The sequence below is a fragment of the Salvelinus alpinus genome, chromosome 39 (genome assembly GCF_045679555.1).
Source record: "Salvelinus alpinus chromosome 39, SLU_Salpinus.1, whole genome shotgun sequence".
Taxonomy (NCBI): Eukaryota; Metazoa; Chordata; class Actinopteri; order Salmoniformes; family Salmonidae; genus Salvelinus; species Salvelinus alpinus.
This window is the reverse complement of record NC_092124.1, coordinates 6,553,787-6,573,867: the sequence shown is the minus strand read 5'-3', so window position 1 is coordinate 6,573,867 and position 20,081 is coordinate 6,553,787. Positions and strand designations below refer to the sequence as shown.

The 20,081-nt window shown below is 46.1% G+C and overlaps 1 protein-coding gene across 1 annotated transcript; it reads left to right on the top strand.

Moving 5' to 3' along the window:
- Nucleotides 1-3,160: 3,160 nt before the first annotated feature.
- LOC139566889 (pre-mRNA-processing factor 19) lies at nt 3,161-20,019 on the top strand. The gene is made up of 16 exons (XM_071388240.1): nt 3,161-3,420; nt 5,066-5,215; nt 5,437-5,513; nt 5,629-5,770; nt 7,567-7,637; nt 7,896-7,964; nt 8,170-8,211; nt 8,457-8,531; nt 8,816-8,891; nt 9,146-9,255; nt 9,430-9,585; nt 9,750-9,819; nt 11,023-11,196; nt 18,063-18,145; nt 18,502-18,607; nt 18,923-20,019. The coding sequence occupies exons 1-16, from the start codon at nt 3,402-3,404 to the stop codon at nt 19,018-19,020; spliced, it is 1,518 nt and encodes a 505-aa protein (XP_071244341.1). The 5' UTR covers nt 3,161-3,401; the 3' UTR covers nt 19,021-20,019.
- Nucleotides 20,020-20,081: the final 62 nt, after the last annotated feature.

The following is a 20,081-nucleotide window of genomic DNA, read 5'->3' as shown; positions in this document are numbered from 1 at the left end:
TGGGTGGAAGCAGGGTAAATGCCCGTTGGGGTGGAGGCAGGGTAAATGTCCGTTGGGGTGGAGGCAGGGTAAATGTCCATTTGGGTGGGGGCAGGGTAAATGCCCATTGGGGTGGAGGCAGGGTAAATGCCCATTGGGGTGGAGGCAGGGTAAATGCCCATTGGGGTGGAGGCAGGGTAAATGCCCGTTGGGGTGGAGGCAGGGTAAATGTCCGTTTGGGTGGAGGCAGGGTAAATGTCCGTTTGGGTGGAGGCAGGGTAAAAGTCCGTTGGGGTGGAGGCAGGGTAAATGTCCGTTGGGGTGGAGGCAGGGTAAATGTCCATTTGGGTGGAAGCAGGGTAAATGCCCGTTGGGGTGGAGGCAGGGTAAACGTCCGTTGGGGTGGAGGCAGGGTAAACGTCCGTTGGGGTGGAGGCTGGGTAAATGTCCGTTGGGGGAGGATCGGGGGGGCCAGAGGCAGTACCAGGTTGTGGGTTGGTGCCCCCCCTTGGGTTGTGCCATGGCAGAGATCTTTGTGGGCTATACCCAGCCTTGTCTCAGGATGGTAAGTTGGTGGTTGAAGATATCTCTCTAGTGGTGTGGGGGCTGTGCTTTGGCAGAGTGGGTGGGGTTATATCCTGCCTGTTTGGCCCTATCCGGGGGTATCATCGGATGGGGCCACAGTGTCTCCTGACCCCTCCTGTATCAGCCTCCAGTATTTATGCTGCAGTAGTTTATGTGTCGGGGGGCTAGGGTCAGTCTGTTATATCTGGAGTATTTCTCCTGTCTTATCCGGTGTCCTGTGTGAATTTAAGTATGCTCTCTCTAATTCTCTCTTTCTCTCTCTCGGAGGACCTGAGCCCTAGGACCATGCCTCAGGACTACCTGGCATGATGACACCTTGCTGTCCCCAGTCCACCTGGCCGTGCTGCTGCTCCAGTTTCAACTGTTCTGCCTGCGGCTATGGAACCCTGACCTGTTCCCCGAACGTGCTACCTGTCCCAGACCTGCTGTTTTCAACTATCTAGAGACAGCAGGAGCTGTCTCTAGATAGCCGATCTCAATGATCTCAATGATCGGCTATGAAAAGCCAACTGACATTTACTCCTGAGGTGCTGACTTGTTGCACCCTCGACAACTACTGTAATTATTATTATTTGACCATGCTGGTCATTTATGAACATTTGAACATCTTGGACATGTTCTGTTATAATCTCCACCCGGCACAGCCAGAAGAGGACTGGCCACCGCTCATAGCCTGGTTCCTCTCTAGGTTTCTTCCTAGGTTCTGGCCTTTCTAGGGAGTTTTTCCTAGCCACTGTGCTTCTACACCTGCATTGCTTGCTGTTTGGGGTTTTAGGCTGGGTTTCTGTACAGCACTTTGATATATCAGCTGATGTAAGAAGGGCTATATAAATACATTTGATTTGATTTTGATTTGATGCAGCTCGATGGTGCTCCTGTAGAACACTGTGAGGGCCCTCGAGGACAGGCCACATTTCAAATCAAATTGAACTTTATTTGTCACATGCGCCGAATACAACAAGTGTAGAACTTACCGTGAAAATGCCATTAACCAACAGTGCAGTTCAAGAAGAGTTAAGAAAATATTTACCAAATAATAAAAAGTAAAACAATAGTATAACAATAACGAGGCTATATACAGGGGGCACCAGTAACTAGTCAGTGTGCGGAGGTACAGGTTAGTTGAGGTAATTTGTACATGTAGGTAGGGGTGAAGTGACTATGCATAGATAATAAAACAGCGAATAGCAGCAGTGTACCAAACAAATGGGGGGGGGGGGGGGGGGTCAATGTAATAGTCTGGCGGCCATTTGATTAATTGTTCAGCAGTCTTATGGCTTGGGGGTAGAAGCTGTTAAGGAGCCTTTTGGTCCTAGACTTGGCGCCCCGGTACCGCTTGCCGTGCGGTAGCAGAGAAAACAGTCTATGACTTGGGTGAGTCTCTGATAATTTTATGGGCTTTCCTCTGACACCGCCTATTATATAGGTCCTGGATTGCAGGAAGCTTGGCCCTAGTGATGTACTGGCCTGTACGCACTACCCTCTGTACCGCCTTATGGTCAGATGCCGAGCAGTTGCCATACCAGGCGGTGATGCAACCGGTCAGGATGCTCTCGATGGTGCAGCTGTAGAACTTTTTGAGGATCTGGGGACCCATGCCAAATCTTTTCAGTCTCCTGAGGGGGAAAAGGTTTTGTCGTGCCCTCTTCACGACTGACTTGGTGTGTTTGGACCATGATAGATCATTGGTGATGTGGGCAACAAGGAACTTGAAACTCTCGACCCGCTTCACTACAACCCCATTGATATTAATGGGGGCCTGTTCGGCCGTCCTTTTCCTGTAGTCCACGATCAGTTCCTTTGTCTTGCTCACATTGAGGGAGAGGTTGTTGCCCTGGCACCAGAATGCCAGTTCTCTGACCTCCTCCCTATAGGCTGAAGAGTCACTGTCGTGACTTCTTCACCACGGTGTCCGTGTGGTTTGACCATGTCAGCTCCTTGGAGAGCGCTGTTGTAGCTTCTTCACATCGGTGTCCGTGTGGTTTGACCATGTCAGCTCCTCAGAGTGCTGAGGAACTTGACGTTTTTGACCGTCTCCGTGGCAGCTCCGTTGATGAGGAAGGGGGCGTGCCCAGCCTGGTTTTATTTATAGTCCTAGCCCACTTGTCTAGACTATAATTCTACTCCTTCTGGGTTTATTTATGTAACCTTTATTTAACTAGGCAAGAACAAATTCTTATTTAATTTGACGGCCTACAACGGACAAATCCGGACAACGCTGGGCCAATTGTGCGCCGCCCTATGCGACTCCAAATCACGGCCGGTTGTGATACAGCCTGGAATCGAACCAGGGTGTCTTTAGTGACGCCTCTAGCGCTGAGATGAAGTGCCTTAGACCGCTGCGCCCCTCGGGAGCCCAATGTTGAATGGTGAAAGCAGATTCACCCACATTTCAGCACTGCCTTTGACACATTTTGATGACCATATAGTATTTAGGCTATCTCTGTTATTTATCTATAGTTTGTTGGTCCTTACCCCCATTGAAGTTTACATTTAAAAAGGTTACGGCTAGGGGTTAAGCATTAGGGTGCGGGCGTCCCAAGGATTTTGAATAACACTAAAGTTTGTTGGGGACTACAGACTAGGGGGGTCGGGGGACTCGTGCTATCCCAACATGCAATAGTCGGAGCTGTACCCAACACGCGCAGCCGCGGAACAACGTGCGTGAATACGGAAAGGAAAATTCATCCATCAACATTTTATTTAGCCGGATTATTATTATATGAGAATCAACACAAAAACAAGCTACAGTTGGATCAGAAGAACATTCAGTTATCTGTACTGATACGGTGATCTTGGAGGAAACGAACGACCGAGGGTTTAGCTAGCTACTGAAAATGTCCCTGGTTTGTGCAAGTAAGTTCAAATGAATGAGTTGGCTGCCCTTCCGTAACGTTAGCGGTAACTACATAGACCGCAAATATCACGTATGTTTGTGTATAAAAATGTTTATTGAACCTTCCCTTATTATTGTCACCCTATGCATGTTACACATTTCAATTCGCAAGCATCCTTTTTCAAACATTGTATACTGGATCAGCTTGACATCGGTGTTACCAAACTCAGCAGAAAAAGAAACGTCCTCTCACTGTCAACTGCGTTTATTTTCAGCAAACTTAACATGTGTAAATAGTTGTATGAACATAATATTCAACAACTGAGACAAACTGAACAAGTTCCACAGACATGTGACTAACAGAAATGGAATAATGTGTCCCTGAACAAAGGAGGGGTCAAGTAAGTCAGTATCTGGTGTGGCCACCAGCTGCATTAAGTGCTGCAGTGCATCTCCTCCTCATGGACTGCAATCCCATTGACTTGCTGTGAGATGTTACCCCACTCTTCCACCAAGGCACCTGCAAGTTCCCGGACATGTCTGGGGGGAATGGCCCTAGCCCTCACCCTCCGATCCAACAGGTCCCAGACGTGCTCAATGGGATTGACATCCGGGCTCTTCGCTGGCCATGGCAGAACACTGACATTCCTGTCTTGCAGGAAATCATGCACAGACCGAGCAGTATGGCATTGTCATGCTGGAGGGTCATGTCAAGATGAGCCTGCAGGAAGGGTGCCACATGAGGGAGGAGGATGTCTTCCCTGTAACGCACCGTGTTGAGATTGCCTGCAATGACAACAAGCTCAGTCCGATGATGCTGTGACACACCACCCCAGACCATGACGGACCCTCCACCTCCAAATCGATCCCGCTCCAGAGTACAGGCCTCGGTGTAATGCTCATTCCTTCGATGATAAACGTGAATCCGACCATCACCCCTGGTGATACAAAACCCACGACTTGTCAGTGAAGAGCACTTTTTGCCAGTCCTGTCTGGTCCAGCGACGGTGGGTTTGTGCCCATAGGCGATTGTTGCTGGTGATGTCTGGTGAGGACCTGCCTTACAACAGGCCTACAAGCCCTCAGTCCAGCCTCTCTCAACCTATTGCGGACATTCTGAGCACTGATGGAGGGATTGTGCGTTCCTGGTGTAACTCGGGCAGTTGTTGTTGCCGTCATGTACCTGTCCCGCAGGTGTGATGTTCGGATGTACCGATCCTGTGCAGGTGTTGTTACACGTGGTCTGCCACTGCAAGGACGATCAGCTGCCTGTCCTGTCTCCCTGTAGCGCTGTTTTAGGCGTCTCACACTACGGACATTGCAATTTATTGCCCTGGTCACCTCTGCAGTCCTCATGCCTCCCTGCAGCATGCCTAAGGCACGTTCATGCAGATGAGCAGGGACCCTGGACATCTTTCTTTTGGTGTTTTTCAGAGTCAGTAGAAAGGCATCTTTAGTGTCCTAAGTTTTCATAACTGTGACCTTAAATATCTTTGAAAGACAGGGTCCTGAAAAAGGGATGTTTCTTTTTTTGCTGAGTTTATCTGCAAAGTACACTTAAACGGTAATGTGTTCTTCCATCTTCTGACTATAGTAATGTTTGCCGTATTTATATTGTAATTTCGGGCATGCTAATTTACCCCTCTCGCTCTACCGTCCATCCAGTCTCGAATGAGGTGCCGGAGCACCCCTGCGTGTCGCCGGTGTCCAACCAGGTGTTCGAGCGGCGGCTGATTGAGAAGTACGTCGCCGAGAATGGAACAGACCCTATGAATGGGCAGCCTCTGTCAGAGGAACAGCTGATAGACATTAAAGGTGAGGGAGACATGGAGGAGAGTGTGTTCAGATCTGATGCTGAGCTGAAGTTAACACAATAAGGGTTATCCATATCATTTGACTTCCAACTATTCCTGCATGGTGCCCAGCAATCTCTAGGCTAGAGTGCATTCAGCCACTTCAACGATGATAACCCCACTAGTCAGGAGTCAAAAGATATCTCAACACATGAAGCTATTTTTGTCTCCCCCCTGCTTCAGTCTCTCACCCCATCAGACCCAAAGCTCCCTCATCCACTAGTATCCCAGCCATCCTCAAAGCTCTGCAGGACGAGTGGGTGAGTCCATGTATACTCTCCTACACTCCCCGTTGCTGTGTCTGAACCGAGACATGCACACAGACACTCCCCTTCGTACCACACAGTCTTCTAAAGCTCTCTCTCTCTCTCTCAGGATGCGGTGATGCTCCACAGTTTCACCTTGAGGCAGCAGTTACAAACGACACGTCAGGAGTTAAGCCACGCCCTCTACCAGCACGACGCCGCCTGCAGGGTCATCGCCCGTCTCACCAAGGAGGTCACTGCCGCCAGAGAGGGTGAGAGACATATACACACGCTATACACACTCAGCACATGTGATTATACATACAGTGGCAAGAAAAAGTATGTGAACCCTTTGGAATTACCTGGATTTCTGCATAAATTGGTCGTAAAATTTGATCTGATCTTCATCTAAGTCACAACAATAGACAAACACAGTCTGCTTAAACTAATAGCACAAACAATTATACGTTTTCATGTCTTTATTGAACACACCGTGTAGGGTGGAAAAAGTATGTGAACCTTGCATTTAATAACTGGTTGACCCACCTTTTGGAAGCAATAACCTCAACCAAACGTTTTCTGTAGTTGCGGATCAGACCTGCACAACAGTCTGGAGGAATTTTGGACCATTCCTCTTTACAAAACTGTTTCAGTTTAGCAATATTCTTAGGATGTCTGGTGTGAACCGCTCTTTAGGTCATTCCACAGCATTTTAAATTGGGTTGAGGTCAGGACTCTGACTAGGCCAATTCAGAAGGCGTATTTTCTTCTGAAGCCATTCTGTTGTTGATTTACTTCTGTGTTTTGGGTCGTTGTCCTGTTGCATCACCCAACTTCTATTGAGCTTCAATTGGCGGAAAGATAGCCTAACATTCTCTTGCAAAATGTCTTGATAAACTTGGGAATTCATTTTTCCGTCGATGATAGCAAGCTGTCCAGGCCCTGAGGCAGCAAAGCAGCCCCAAACCATGATGCTCTCTACACCATACTTTACAGTTGGGATGAGGTTTTGATGTTGGTGTGCTGTGCCTTTTTTCTCCACACATAGTGTTGTGTGTTCCTTCCAAACAACTCGACTGTAGTTTCATCTGTCCACAGAATATTTTGCCAGAAGCGCAGTGGAACATCCAGGTGCTCTTTTGCAAACTTCAGACGTGCAGCAATGTTTTTTTTTGGACAGCAGTGGCTTCTTCCATGGTGTCCTCCCATGAACACCACTCTTGTTTAGTGTTTTACGTTTCGTTGACTCGTCAACAGAGATGTTGGCATGTTCCAGAGATTTCTGTAAGTCTTTAGCTGACACTAGAATTCTTCTTAACCTCATTGAGCATTCTGCGCTGTGCTCTTGCAGTCATCTTTGCTGGACGGCCACTCCTAGGGAGAGTAGCAACAGTGCTGGACTCAATATTTATAGACAATTTGTCTTACCGTGGACTGATGAACTTTCCAGCTTTATGCAAGTCAACAATTCTTAATCTTAAGTCTTCTAAGATCTCTTTTGTTCGAGGCATGGTTCACATCCGACGATGCTTCTTGTGAATAGCAAACTCAAATTTTTGTTTTTTTGTAGAGCAGGTCAGCTCTAACCAACATCTCCAATCTCGTCTCATTGATTGGACTCCAGGTTAGCTGACTCCTGACTCCAATTAGCTTTTGGAGAAGTCATTAGCATAGGGGTTCACATACTTTTTCCAACCTACACTGTGAATGTTTAAATGATGTATTCAATATAGACAAGAAGAATACAATAATTTGTGTGTTTATTAGTTTAAGCACACTGTGTTTGTCTATTGTTGTCACTAAGTTGAAGATCTGATCAAATTTTATGCACATTTATGCAGAAATCCAGGTAATTCCAAAGAGTTCACGTGCTTTTTTTTGCCACTGTACATTCTAACACTCTCTTTCTCTCACACACACACACACACACACACACACACACACACACACACACACACACACACACACTCTTTTATGTTAATCTGAAAACAGCTTTGGATGTTAGTGGCCATGGGGCGTCACTTCTCATTTCTCCTTTTCTATGTTTTACCCTTCTCTCTCCCCGTAGCTCTGGCCACTCTGAAGCCACAGGCGGGATTGGTGGTGGCTCAGGCAGTCGCTTCCCAGCCCTCTGTCACGGTCAGTGATTAGCTCACAGCCCTCAGTCAATATGTTTAATTTGATAGTTAACTGGTTTGATGGTTAACTTCTCATAAACGCATGAGCTCAAAAAGTCTGTTTCTTGATTTGAAGTCTTCGGTCTAACTAAGACCTGTAAAGTTGTAGTACCTATTTGTTAATATAAAAATTATTTTGGACAGCTGACCCAAACACACATTTTCGAATAAGAAATGTACAATTCTCGTTTTGTTATTCATTCTGTATTTTGTTTCACAGGCTGGAGGTGCAGGAGAGCCCATGGAGGTCAGTGAGCAGGTGGGAATGATACCAGAGATCATACAGAAGGTAAGAGATGATACATGACCTCACGCACATTCCCATCCACAGTACAAGAGAAACGATACCACACCGTTATACTAGACTACCATGAGCGTCCATTGCAAATAGTACCATATAAGGCCGTGGTGTATAAAACCTTGAAATAACCAATCAACCACGCTGTCACACAGCACAGAGTGACCTATACTAAGATGTCCGCCTCTCTCCACAGCTGCAAGACAAGGCCACTGTCCTGACCACGGAGAGAAAGAAGGTACCTATTCAAACGCCAAAGAAGTCCTTTTCAAACAACTTCCCTGTTGTTATTCATAGAAGAACCGACCTAATGTCCAACCAGTTGTCAGCTGAGTATAAGCTATGGCCTGTGTCTCAAATGGCACCCTACTCCCTACACGGGGCACTACTTTTGAACAGGGGCCATAGGGTGACATTTGGGACGTAGCCACGCTGGGAGACATTTTTGTCCGAACCTCACCTCTACCGTCTCTCTCTTCCCAGAGAGGAAAGACTGTTCCAGAAGAGCTGGTCCGAACGGAGGACCTCAGCAAGTACAGACAAGTCGCTACCCATGCTGTGAGTGTGTGTGTGTGTGTGTGTGTGTGTGTGTGTGTGTGTGTGTGTGTGTGTGTGTGTGTGTGTGTGTGTGTGTGTGTGTGTGTGTGTGTGTGTGTGTGTGTGTGTGTGTGTGTGACCTCTAGCTATGGCTGGTGTTGGAACACTTATTCTTCAAACCTTCAGAAAAGTTCCTCCCTGTTTCAGATCTACTTCCGTTTCATGCCTACTGAACACAACCCTAAATTATGTTTCTATGTCTCTCTCTCTCTCTCTCTCTCTCTCTGTGTCTGTCTGTCTGTCAGGGTCTCCACAGTGCCAGTGTGCCTGGGATCCTGTCTCTGGACCTGTGTCCCTCCGACACCAACAAAGTGCTCACTGGTGAGACACACACATACACACACACTGTCCACTGTCCATTGTAGATATACACACTGTGTGTTTCTGTGTGAATTCCATCAAAATGCTTCCTTCCTCCCTTGAGGAAACAAAAAATACTATGGCTGTGTCCCAACAGTTACTCTACATGTCCTATATAGTGCACTACTCTTGACCAGAAGGGTGACGTTTGGGATGGAGACCCTGGCCAGACCCAGATACAATCCCCTAACCTCTCTCTCTGTCTCCCTCTACAGGCGGGGCTGATAAGAACGTGGTGGTGTTTGATAAGAAGGAGGAGCAGATCATCGCAACCCTGAAAGGACATACCAAGAAGGTCACCTCTGTCATCTACCACCCCTCTCAGGTGAGACACACACACTTCCTTTCCTTTACTCTCCGTTGACATAGTCAGCAGCAATGTCTTACACTGGAATTACTATCGAACTCTAATATGCCTTACCTCAACAATTTCTATCTTTCTCTCTCTTCCACCCTTTCTCTCTCTGCGCACTCTCCTCCTCTCACTCTCTCCCTCCAGTCGGTAGTGTTCTCGGCCTCTCCAGACAGCACTATCCGCGTGTGGTCCGTTACCGGGGGCAACTGTGTCCAGGTGGTGCGGGCTCACGAGGCGAGCGTCACCGGGCTCTCTCTCCACGCCACCGGAGACTACCTGCTCAGCTCCTCCGAGGATCAGGTAAAACACACACACACACACACGTAACATATGTACACACACACGTGGATTTGGATGCCGAGAACGCTACTGTTATGTAAAGACCTATTATTATGATTTTTCTCACAATCTGCTGTCTCCCCCTCTTTCTCTAATTGCTATCTCTTCCCGTCTCTCTCCATCAGTACTGGGCCTTCTCTGACATCCAAACAGGTCGTGTTCTCACCAAAGTCACTGATGAGGCTGCAGGATGTGGTGAGTGTTTCTATCTCTCTCCCACCCAATTATTATGTTTAATTGAGGAGATAAGACTGTGGTGAAAAGACATGAAAGATGGGAGTAAGTAAGTAGCCTTGTCCAAGCCAGAACGGCCCATAGGGCAGGAGTATCTGTCCTCTTTCTGTAGTGTGAGGCAGCTTGATGTATAAGTACACCCCCCAGACAAGGACACTAGTCTACCACAGGGCGGTAGGGGGAGTGAAAGGGCAGTGGGCCGGATTCGAACCCATGGCGTCTGTGGCAGCTCTAATCGCTGGACCACACCGTTGGACCTCTCTCTCTTCCCAGACTTCTAATTGGCCACGTGTTGCTAGGGCCAAGACGTTTTATTGGCCACGTGTTGCTTGGGGCAAGACGTTTTATTGGCCACGTGTTGCTAGGAGCAAGACGTTTTATTGGCCACGTGTTGCTAGGCCCAAGACGTTTTATTGGCCACGTGTTGCTAGGGCCAAGACGTTTTATTGGCCACGTGTTGCTAGGGACAAGACGTTTTATTGGCCACGTGTTGCTAGGGACAAGACGTTTTATTGGCCATGTGTTGCTTGAGACAAGACATTTTATTGGCCATGTGTTGCTTGGGGCAAGACGTTTTATTGGCCACGTGTTGCTTGGAACAAGACGTTTTATTGGCCATGTGTTGCTTGGGGAAAGACGTTTTATTGGCCACGTGTTGCTAGGGAAAAGACGTTTTATTGGCCACGTGTTGGTGTTGCTAGGGACAAGACGTTTTATTGGCTACGTGTTGCTAGGGACAAGACGTTTTATTGGCCATGTGTTGCTTGGGGCAAGACGTTTTATTGGCCACGTGTTGCTTGGGGCAAGACGTTTTATTGGCCACGTGTTGCTAGGGACAAGACGTTTTATTGGCCATGTGTTGCTTGGGGCAAGACGTTTTATTGGCCACGTGTTGCTAGGGACAAGACGTTGTCCCCCTGTGAATTGACTAACCTAGTACCTAACTGTGTTAATATTTCTAACCAACCCTCCCCCCTGTGAATTGACTGACCTAGTACCTAACTGTGTTAATATTTCTAACCAACCCGTCCCCCCTGTGAATTGACTAACCTAGTACCTAACTGTGGTAATATTTCTAACCAACCCGTCCCCTGTACTCTCTGAAAGCACACTGATACATTGCAAATGCAAGTTCTTTACACATCCTGTCTTGTGCCCCTCCAGCTCTGACCTGTGCCCAGTTCCACCCTGACGGTCTGATCTTCGGGACGGGGACGGCCGACTCTCAGATCAAGATCTGGGACCTGAAGGAGCGCACCAACGTGGCCAACTTCCCCGGCCACATCGGCCCCGTCACCTCCATCGCCTTCTCTGAGAACGGATACTACCTGGCTACAGGTGAGATTGCTGTTTGTGTGTGTGAGAGAGCACACGTGAGAGAGAAGACTAGCTTGTGTGTGTGTGTCCGTCTCTGTTACTCTCTGTCTGAGTGACTGTGTGAAAAGTTGTCTTTGTTCCTGTGTGTTACACACTGGCGATTTTAGCATATACATTTTGGTGGTGCAAACTCCCCCACATTTTTTGGGATGCAAGCCACTACACAACGCAACACATGAATTACACTATAACGGTGACAAACGGTGCCCACAAATTGTTAGGGCCTACATAAAGCTGTCCCAACACCTTACCACTGCTACACCTGGCTATCAGTGGAGCCTTGTCTGGCAGTGAAACTGTTCATTCAGCCTCATTTACTGCATTTAAAGAAAACATAGCTGATATGGCTGACTTGCTTAAACAAATGTGGTTTCTAATGAAAATTGAGATGTACAAACTATGGCATAAGGGAGCGACGAGCGGATGAGAGGCAATCCGTAATTTAGATTAAGACATTAATGAGCGAGCTAGGACGGACGTAGTCAATATAACTTTGTTCAGCACTTTTGAAATGTACAGCGACAGAATTCAGAACATGGGCCGTTCTTACAGTATTCTCCCTGTACACCGAGTCAGAAGCGTAGGATAAATAAAGGGGGCATATAAGCAGACAATGAAAACTCTTACAATATTCGATTACTTTTCTCTAGAACAGGCTATAGCCTACATGTGCACCAACAAGTCAGAACAGTAGGCTAAGTTATGAGGGGGAAAGGGACCAAATGATTAGGGTGAAGCACATGGGCTACTAACAGCTTACTACACAACATACACTTAGTATTACTTTCTTGGCTACAGTATACATATCTCCCTGGCATATTACATAATTTATGCAGCAGCATACAATACATTTTTGGACTCGCCTTGTTGTGCTGTGCTCACTTGAACAGGAAGGTGGGCAAACTTTGTCATCAAAGTTTAGCATTCTCTGGATTTATGGTGCTTTCAAGACAACTGGGAACTGGGAAAAAACAAGGTTGAATCATGACGTCAGTGATCTTCAGGACGGAGTTCTAGAAAGAGGCTTGAGTTCCCGACCTGGAATTCCAAGTTGGATGATCTTTCAAAACATATTTTCCCAGTCGGAGCAAATTTTTTTCAGAGTTCCCATGTGTCTTGAACTCACTGAAGTCTAAGATTTTCCAGTTTCCAGTTGTTTTGAACGCGGCAGATGTCATGCTGTATTGACAGCATAGCCAATGTATTCAATCTTTTCTGGCTCATGGCATGTGAATGTTTATACTTTTTTTTAAATTTATTTTATTTCACCTTTATTTAACCAGGTAGGCCAGTTGAGAACAAGTTCTCATTTGCAACTGCGACCTGGCCAAGATAAAGCAAAGCAGTTCGACACGTACAACAACACAGAGTTACACATGGAATAAACAAACATAATCAATAATACAGTAGCAAAATCTATATACAGCATGTGCAAATGAGGTAGGATAAGAGAGGTAAGGCAATAAATAGGCCATGGTGGCGAAGTAATTGCAATATAGCGATTACACACTGGAATGGTAGAATGTGCAGAAGATAAATGTGCAAGTAGAGATACTGGGGTGCAAAGGAGCAAGATAAATAAATAAATACAGTATGTGGATGAGGTAGATTGGATGAGCTATTTACAGATGAGCTATGTACAGGTGCAGTGATCTGTGAGCTGCTCTGACAGCTGGTGCTTAAAGCTAGTGAGGGAGGTATGAGTCTCCAGCTTTAGTGATTTTTGCAGTTCGTTCCAGTCATTGGCAGCAGAGAACTGGAAGGAGAGGTTGCTGAAGGAAGAATTGGCTTTGGGGGGTGACCAGTGAGATATACCTGCTGGAGTTTGTGCTACGGGTGGGTGCTGCTATGGTGACCAGTGAGCTGAGAAGGCGGGGCTTTTACCTAGCAGAGACTTGTAGATGACCTGGAGTCAGTGGGTTTGGCGACGAGTATGAAGCGAGGGCCAGCCAACGAGATCATACAGGTCGCAGTGGTGAATAGTATATGGGACTTTGGTGACAAAACGGATGGCACTGTGATAGACTACATCCAATTTGTTGAGTAGTGTGTTGGAGGCTATTTTGTAAATGACATGGCCGAAGTCGAGGATCGGTAGGATAGTCAGTTTTGGCAGCATGAGTGAAGGATGCTTAGTTGCGGAATAGGAAGCCGATTCTAGATTTAATTTTGGATTGGAAATGTTTAATGTGAGTCTGGAAGGACAGTTTACAGTCTAACCAGACACCTAGGTATTTGTAGTTGTCCATATAAGTCAGAACCGTCCAGAGTAGTGATGCTGGACGGGCGGGCAGGTTGATCGGTTGAAAAGCATGCATTTAGTTTTACTTGCATTTAAGAGCAGTTGGAGGCCATGGAAGGAGAGTTGTATGGCTTTGAAGCTCATCTGGAGGTTAGTTAACACAGTGTCCAAAGAAGGGCCAGAGGTATACAGAATGGTGTCGACTGCGTAGAGGTGGATCAAATAATCACCAGCAGCAAGAGCGACATCATTGATGTATACAGAGAAGAGAGTCAACCTGAGAATTTAACCCTGTGGCACCCCCATAGAGACTGCTAGAGGTCTGGACAACAGGCCCTCCGATTTGACATACTGAACTCCATCAGAGAAGTAGTTGGTGAACCAATCTATGGGAATCTCAGACAATACGAAAGAGAGGTTGAACAGGCATAGGAATAGAATAGAATAGGAATTGAATAGGGGTTGCAACAATTTCGGGAGGTAATTTTAGAAAGAGAGGGTCCAGATTGTCTAGCCCGGCTGATTTGTAGGGGTCCAGATTTTGCAGCTCTTTCAGAACATAAGCAATCTGGATTTGGATGAAGGAGAAGTGGGGAGGTTTGGGTGAGTTGCTGTGGGGAGCGCAGGGCTGTTGACCGGGGTAGGAATAGCCAGGTGGAAAGCATGGCCAGCCGTTGAAAAATGCTTATTGAAGTTCTCAATTATAGTGGATTTATCGGTGGTAAGTGTTTCCTAGGCTCAGTGCATTGGGCAGCTGGGAGGAGGTGCTCTTATTCTCCATGGACTTTACAGTGTTCCAGGACGTTTTTGAGTTTGTGCTACAGGATGCATATTTCTGTTTGAAAAAGCTAGCCTTAGCTTTCCTAACTGCCTGTGTATATTTGTTCCTAACTTCCCTGAAAAGTTGTATATCACGGTGGCTGTTCGATGCGGTGGCTGTGGCAGAACGCCACAGGATGTTTTTGTGCTGGTCAAGGGCAGTCAGTTCTGGAGAGAACCAAGGGCTAAATCTGTTCCTGGTTCTACATTTTTTGAATGGGGCATGCTTATTTAAGATGGTGAGGAAGGCACTTTTAAAGAATAACCAGGCATCCTCTACTGACGGGATGAGGTCAATATCCTTCCAGAATACCCGGGCCAGGTCGATTAGAAAGGCCTGCTCATTGAAGTGTTTTAGGGAGCGTTTGACAGTGATGAGGGGTGGTCGCTTGACCGCAGACCCATTACGGCTGCAGGCAATGAGGCAGTGATCGCTGAGATCTTGGTTGAAAACAGCATAGGTGTATTTGGAGGGCAAGTTGGTTAGGAAGATATCTATGTGTTTACGGATTTGGGGTTGTACCTGGTGGGTTCATTGATCATTTGTGTGAGATTGAGGGCATCAAGCTTAGATTGTAGGATGGCCGGGGTGTTAAGCATGTCACAGTTTAGGTCACCTAGCAGCACGAGCTCTGAGGATAGATGGCGGGCAATCAATTCACATATGGTGTCCAGGGCACAGCTGTGGGCAGAGGGTGGTTTATAGCAAGCGGCAACGGTGAGAGACTTGTTTCTGGAAAGATGTATTTTTAAAAGTAGAAGTTCGAATTGTTTGGGTACAGACCTGGATAGTAATACAGAACTCTGCAGGCTATCTCTGCAGTAGATTGCAACACCGCCCCCTTTGACAGTTCTATCTTGTCGGAAAATGTTATAGTTAGGGATGGACATTGCTGGGTTTTTGGTGGTTTTCCTAAGCCAGGATTCAGACACGGCGAAGACATCTGGGTTGGCAGAGTGTGCTAAAGCAGTGAATAAAGCAAACTTAGGGAGTAGGCTTCTAATGTTAACATGCATGAAACCAAGGCTTTTATGATTACAGAAGTCAACAAATGAGAGCACCTGGGGAGTAGGAGTGGAGCTAGGCACTGCAGGTCCTGGATTAACCTCTACATCACCAGAGGAGAAGTAGGATAAGGGTATGGCTAGAGGCTATAAGAACTGGCCGTCTAGCACGTTCGGAACAGAGTAAAAGGAGCACGTTTCTGGGCACGTTTAAACCAGGCCATGTCATCGCATATGTGGGAGGTGGAACAACATGGTTGGTTAAGGCATATTGAGCAGGGCTAGAGGCTCTACAGTGAAATAAGACAGTAATCACTAACCAGGACAGTAACGGACAAGGCATATTGATATTAGGGAGAGGCATGCGTAGCCGAGTGATCATATGGGTCCAGTGAGTGGTTGGGCTGGCTGGGGACACGGCGATTGACAGTTAGCAGGCCGGGGCTAGCAAGCTAGCAGAAGGGCCTTAGAGGGACGTCGCGATGGAGGAAAGTCTGTTTTTGCCTCCTTGTGCGGTGACGTCGATAGACCAGTCGTGGATTAGTAGGGATCCAAGTAGCAGAGGGGTCCAAGTCCAATTGGCAAAATGGGTATAGTGGTCCAAGAAAACTGTCCGGTGGATCAGCTAACAGTCCAATGTGCTCTAGATAGCTAGCAGGCCGCGGTTAGCAGAATGGGCCTTCAGGGGACGTCTCGCCTGAGGGGCCTGTTGGAATCCTCGGGCAGATTGTCGGTATTCCAGTCGTGAAGGATCGGCGGGGTTCCGTGCCCCGTACCGGCAGTAGAAGGGGTCCGGATATTGTAGCCGAGGAGTGGGCTTCAGGAGTAGCCCAGGAGCCCTAGCCAAGAGATAGGCCTAGCATGGGCTAGCTCCAGGCTAATTGGTGCTTGCTCCAGGACGGAAACGTTAGCCAGGAGTAGTCAATCCGGGTTGCGGTTAGCTAGCTGCGATGATCCAGATGAAAAGGTTCAGAGTTTGTGGTAGGAATTCGGGGATATGGAGAGAAAAATAGGTCCGGTATGCTCTGGTTTGAAGCGCGTTGTACGAACTGGCGAGAGCTTTCCGAGCTAAAGGTTAGCTGATGACCGCTAGCAGTGGTTAGCTGACTGATAGCTGGTAGCTAGTTAGCTGGCTAGCTTCAGTTGAGAGATTCCAATTTCGAGGTAAATAGAAAACAGATCCACACCACATTGGGTGAGGCGGGTTGAAGGAGAGTATTTTGAGGTTTAGGAAAAATAATTTTAAAAGAATGCGAGAAAAATATATATACATGGGACACGACAGGACAAAGACGTCTGACTGCTACGCCATCTTGGACAAGAGACCTTAAACCCAGACTTGGACTACACACCCTACTCCACTGAATAGCAGGCTATGCAACGCTTGCAGTTAGCCACTGATTCCTTCCAAACCAGTCATTGTTGAATTTGCGATTTCCAAGTTGTTGTACAATGTGTATGTCCAATGGCCCATGAGCACCGATACGTTTTATTTATCTTTATATGACAAGGATTGAAAAGGATTTGCCAGTAGATTGTCGACTCGATTCATGAAGACAACTGCTTGTCTAGCTTGCTAACTACGATTTTAAAAGTATGATGTTGACATGATCAGTCCAATCAAAGCTAGGGTAGATATAACTTGATTTGACGTCATTTTATGGCCAATGACCTTGAGCCTTCTTGGATGGGCACTTCTAATGTAAATCTATAGCAGGACCCAAGGGGCTTGAATTTTCGAAGCTCTCCCTGTAGATTTTGCAGTGAGGTAGTGTCCCCATGAGTGACAGAACACTGAGCCAATTACGGTGCAACTGGAGAACATTACCAACCCCTACACTTATTTTCCGCTAGGCTGAAACACCTGCATTTTGGAGCTGCCTTACTCAAGAAAGAGACCATGTTTGTATGCGGCTTTATTAACTAAATTATTATTATTATTATTTTTTTTACATCGTTTGCAAACTAATGTGACACCTATTAATGCCCAAATATATATTTTTAGCTAAACAGGTGGGGCTCAAAACAGGTGGGGCTCTGAATGACGGGTCGCCACTGCTCACCTCCATTTCACTCAAATTTGTGAATATAAGTAGTCAAGTGTGATCACATTATAGCAAAATAAATGATGCAGTAACTGTTTAAGGTATTTCTGCCGATTTGTTTCATAGCTGGAAAATGTAATCACAAGACAAATCACTACAAATCCTATAGCCTATCCCACCTTGTGCTGCAACAGTGCACATGAAGAGCTGAGTTGAAATATTCATTTTTAGAAGCGCTGCACACTGGCATAAAAGTTGGTATAATTTACGAAAGTCTACCTAAGTGAGACTTTGTCCTTGTTTCTTGGCTATTTACATTGTTTTATTCACAAGCTAGGTTGTTTTTTAATGTTTGAGTTTCATCTGCTAGGAAAGAGAAAACAATGCATCTACTATTCAGACTCACTGGCACAAACTTGATTTGATTCACGTTACCACGGTAACCTCCCCCTTAAAGGGGCAGGTGAACATTTATGTGTCATCTGATATTTTGGTTAAGAGACTAGGTTCACATTTTTTTTTTAATGAAATTAAACAATATACCACTACCTCTTACTAGTTAGAAATGTTATTGTTTTAGAAACATTAAAGTACGCTCATCTGTTTTTTTTGTGTGTTTTGGTGTAATTATTGCGAACCAAAATATTTGGGCTGGTTAAAAAAATCAGAGTACATTTATGGCCCTGCTCACCTCACCACCTCGCTCCTGTCTCCAGGTGCCCAGGACAGCTCAGTGAAGCTCTGGGATCTGAGGAAGCTGAAAAACTTCAAAACCATCACCCTGGACAACAACTATGAGGTAAGAAGAGCGGAAAATAATTTGTGCACATCTGAAATGACCCCTATCCCCTACACTACTTTTGACCAGAGCCTAGTGCACTATCTAAGAAATCCGCTGCTATTTGAGACAGTCATTGTAGGCTGGACATTCAGAAGCTAGTCGTGCTACAATCTGGCCTGGTCCCACATATTGTGCTCTTGCATTCTTAATTTCTGTCACTGGCATGACAATTCCATAAGGAGTTTGCAAGAGAGCAGAAACCGACTGGCACCCAGGCTAGCAACGGTCTGCCCTGAATGACTACTGTAATCTCCTTGTACTGAACTACCCTGTCAATGTAGGTAAATGATATGTGAGTCTTTCCTCTCCCTCAGGTGAAGTCCCTGGTGTTTGACCAGAGTGGGACGTACCTGGCTGTGGGTGGCACTGACATCAGGGTCTACATCTGTAAGCAGTGGTCCGAGGTCCTCAACTTCACAGGTAAGAGAATGCACTGTGTGTGTGTGTTATACTGCTGTACTGCTAGAGATGCAGTGAGAAGTGGTGCTGAGTTAGCTTGGGACAGAAACAGTGGTCTAGAGGTGGGTCTTCAAAGTGCCTGGATGGATGATGATGATGATAATAGCAAGTGTGTATATACAGTACCTTATGAAATATTTAAAAAGTGTATGTGTGAAGTTTACTATTCCGTTTATCAGCACCTCCAACTTCATTGGGTGTGCGTCAACTCATGCTTTTGAGTTGAGTTCAAGTCTAACATTTTTGCCTGTTATTGTTTTGTTTTTCTTTACCCAGAACACACTGGGGTGGTGACTGGCGTGGCGTTCGGGGAGCACGCCCAGTTCCTCACCTCCACCGGAATGGACAGAAGCCTCAAGTTCTACAGCCTGTAAAAACAGGGATCAAAGATCATATGGGCAGAGTGATGGATGGCTCTGATTGGCTGGCCTCTCTGAGGTCACACTGATGATGTATGCATGGGAAGAGACTTTGGCTGTGTCCCAAATGGCACCCTAGGGAATAGGATGCCATCTGGGGGACACACAGACCCTGCAGCTGTTGATCAGAAGGGAAATGCAGCCTGATTGGATAATAATCTGAGGCTCGAATGTTAGAATGGATTTTTAACTGATATTCTCCATGAACAATGGTGAAACAGAGCATATCAATTTGGATTCCAGGCTACTGGAATGCACCCAAAATATGTCACTCAACAATCCTACTGTATATGACCCATACTATACTAAGAGCCATGGGGCGTGTCCCAAATGGCACCCTATTCCCTATATAGGGCTGGACTACTTTTGATAGGATCCCAATGGGCCCTGGTCAAAGGTTGTACACGATAAAGGGAATAGGGTGCCATTTGGGACGCAGGCATTGACTGAATCACACCAAGAGCCATACAAGCATATTGTAGACCATGTCCATTCATCAATGTGTATATAGTACCTTGTAAGACCCCCCACACACACAGAGGTAACTTCAGAGTGAACGTTGTTGTAGATATATATAGATATATATAATATATATATTTGAAGCTCAGTGCCACCTTTATTTTTATTCATATCATTACAGTATCAGTATGTGGTATTCGTCTTTACAGCTTGTGAATGTCATGTTGATTTCATGCCTTTTTATTCTCATCCTTTTTTTTTTTTTTACTATCCATTATGTTTCTTGTACAATGTGAATGATTTCGGTTAGTTGGTAAGTGATGGCATTGATTTGAGGAAATTCTAATATTTTTATTTTTCTTCATATCTTTATTTTATTATCGTATTGTCCCTCCTTTCTCTCTTCATGAAATGCCTGTTTTATGCATTATGCTTTTGCTAGGTGAAGACTGTTTGTTTTTGGATCATCAATCAATAAACATCAAAATAGTCTAATCCGCTCTCATTGTGCGTTGTCTATTACATGCTTATTACACATGCCCTCTTGTTATACAACG

Bases quoted from the DNA above. Each gene is read 5' to 3' on its own strand.
- LOC139566889 (XM_071388240.1), top strand. The intron at 7,638-7,895 runs GTCAGTGATTAG...TTTGTTTCACAG, and splicing joins CTTCCCAGCCCTCTGTCACG to GCTGGAGGTGCAGGAGAGCC. The intron at 11,197-18,062 runs GTGAGATTGCTG...TCCTGTCTCCAG, and splicing joins CGGATACTACCTGGCTACAG to GTGCCCAGGACAGCTCAGTG.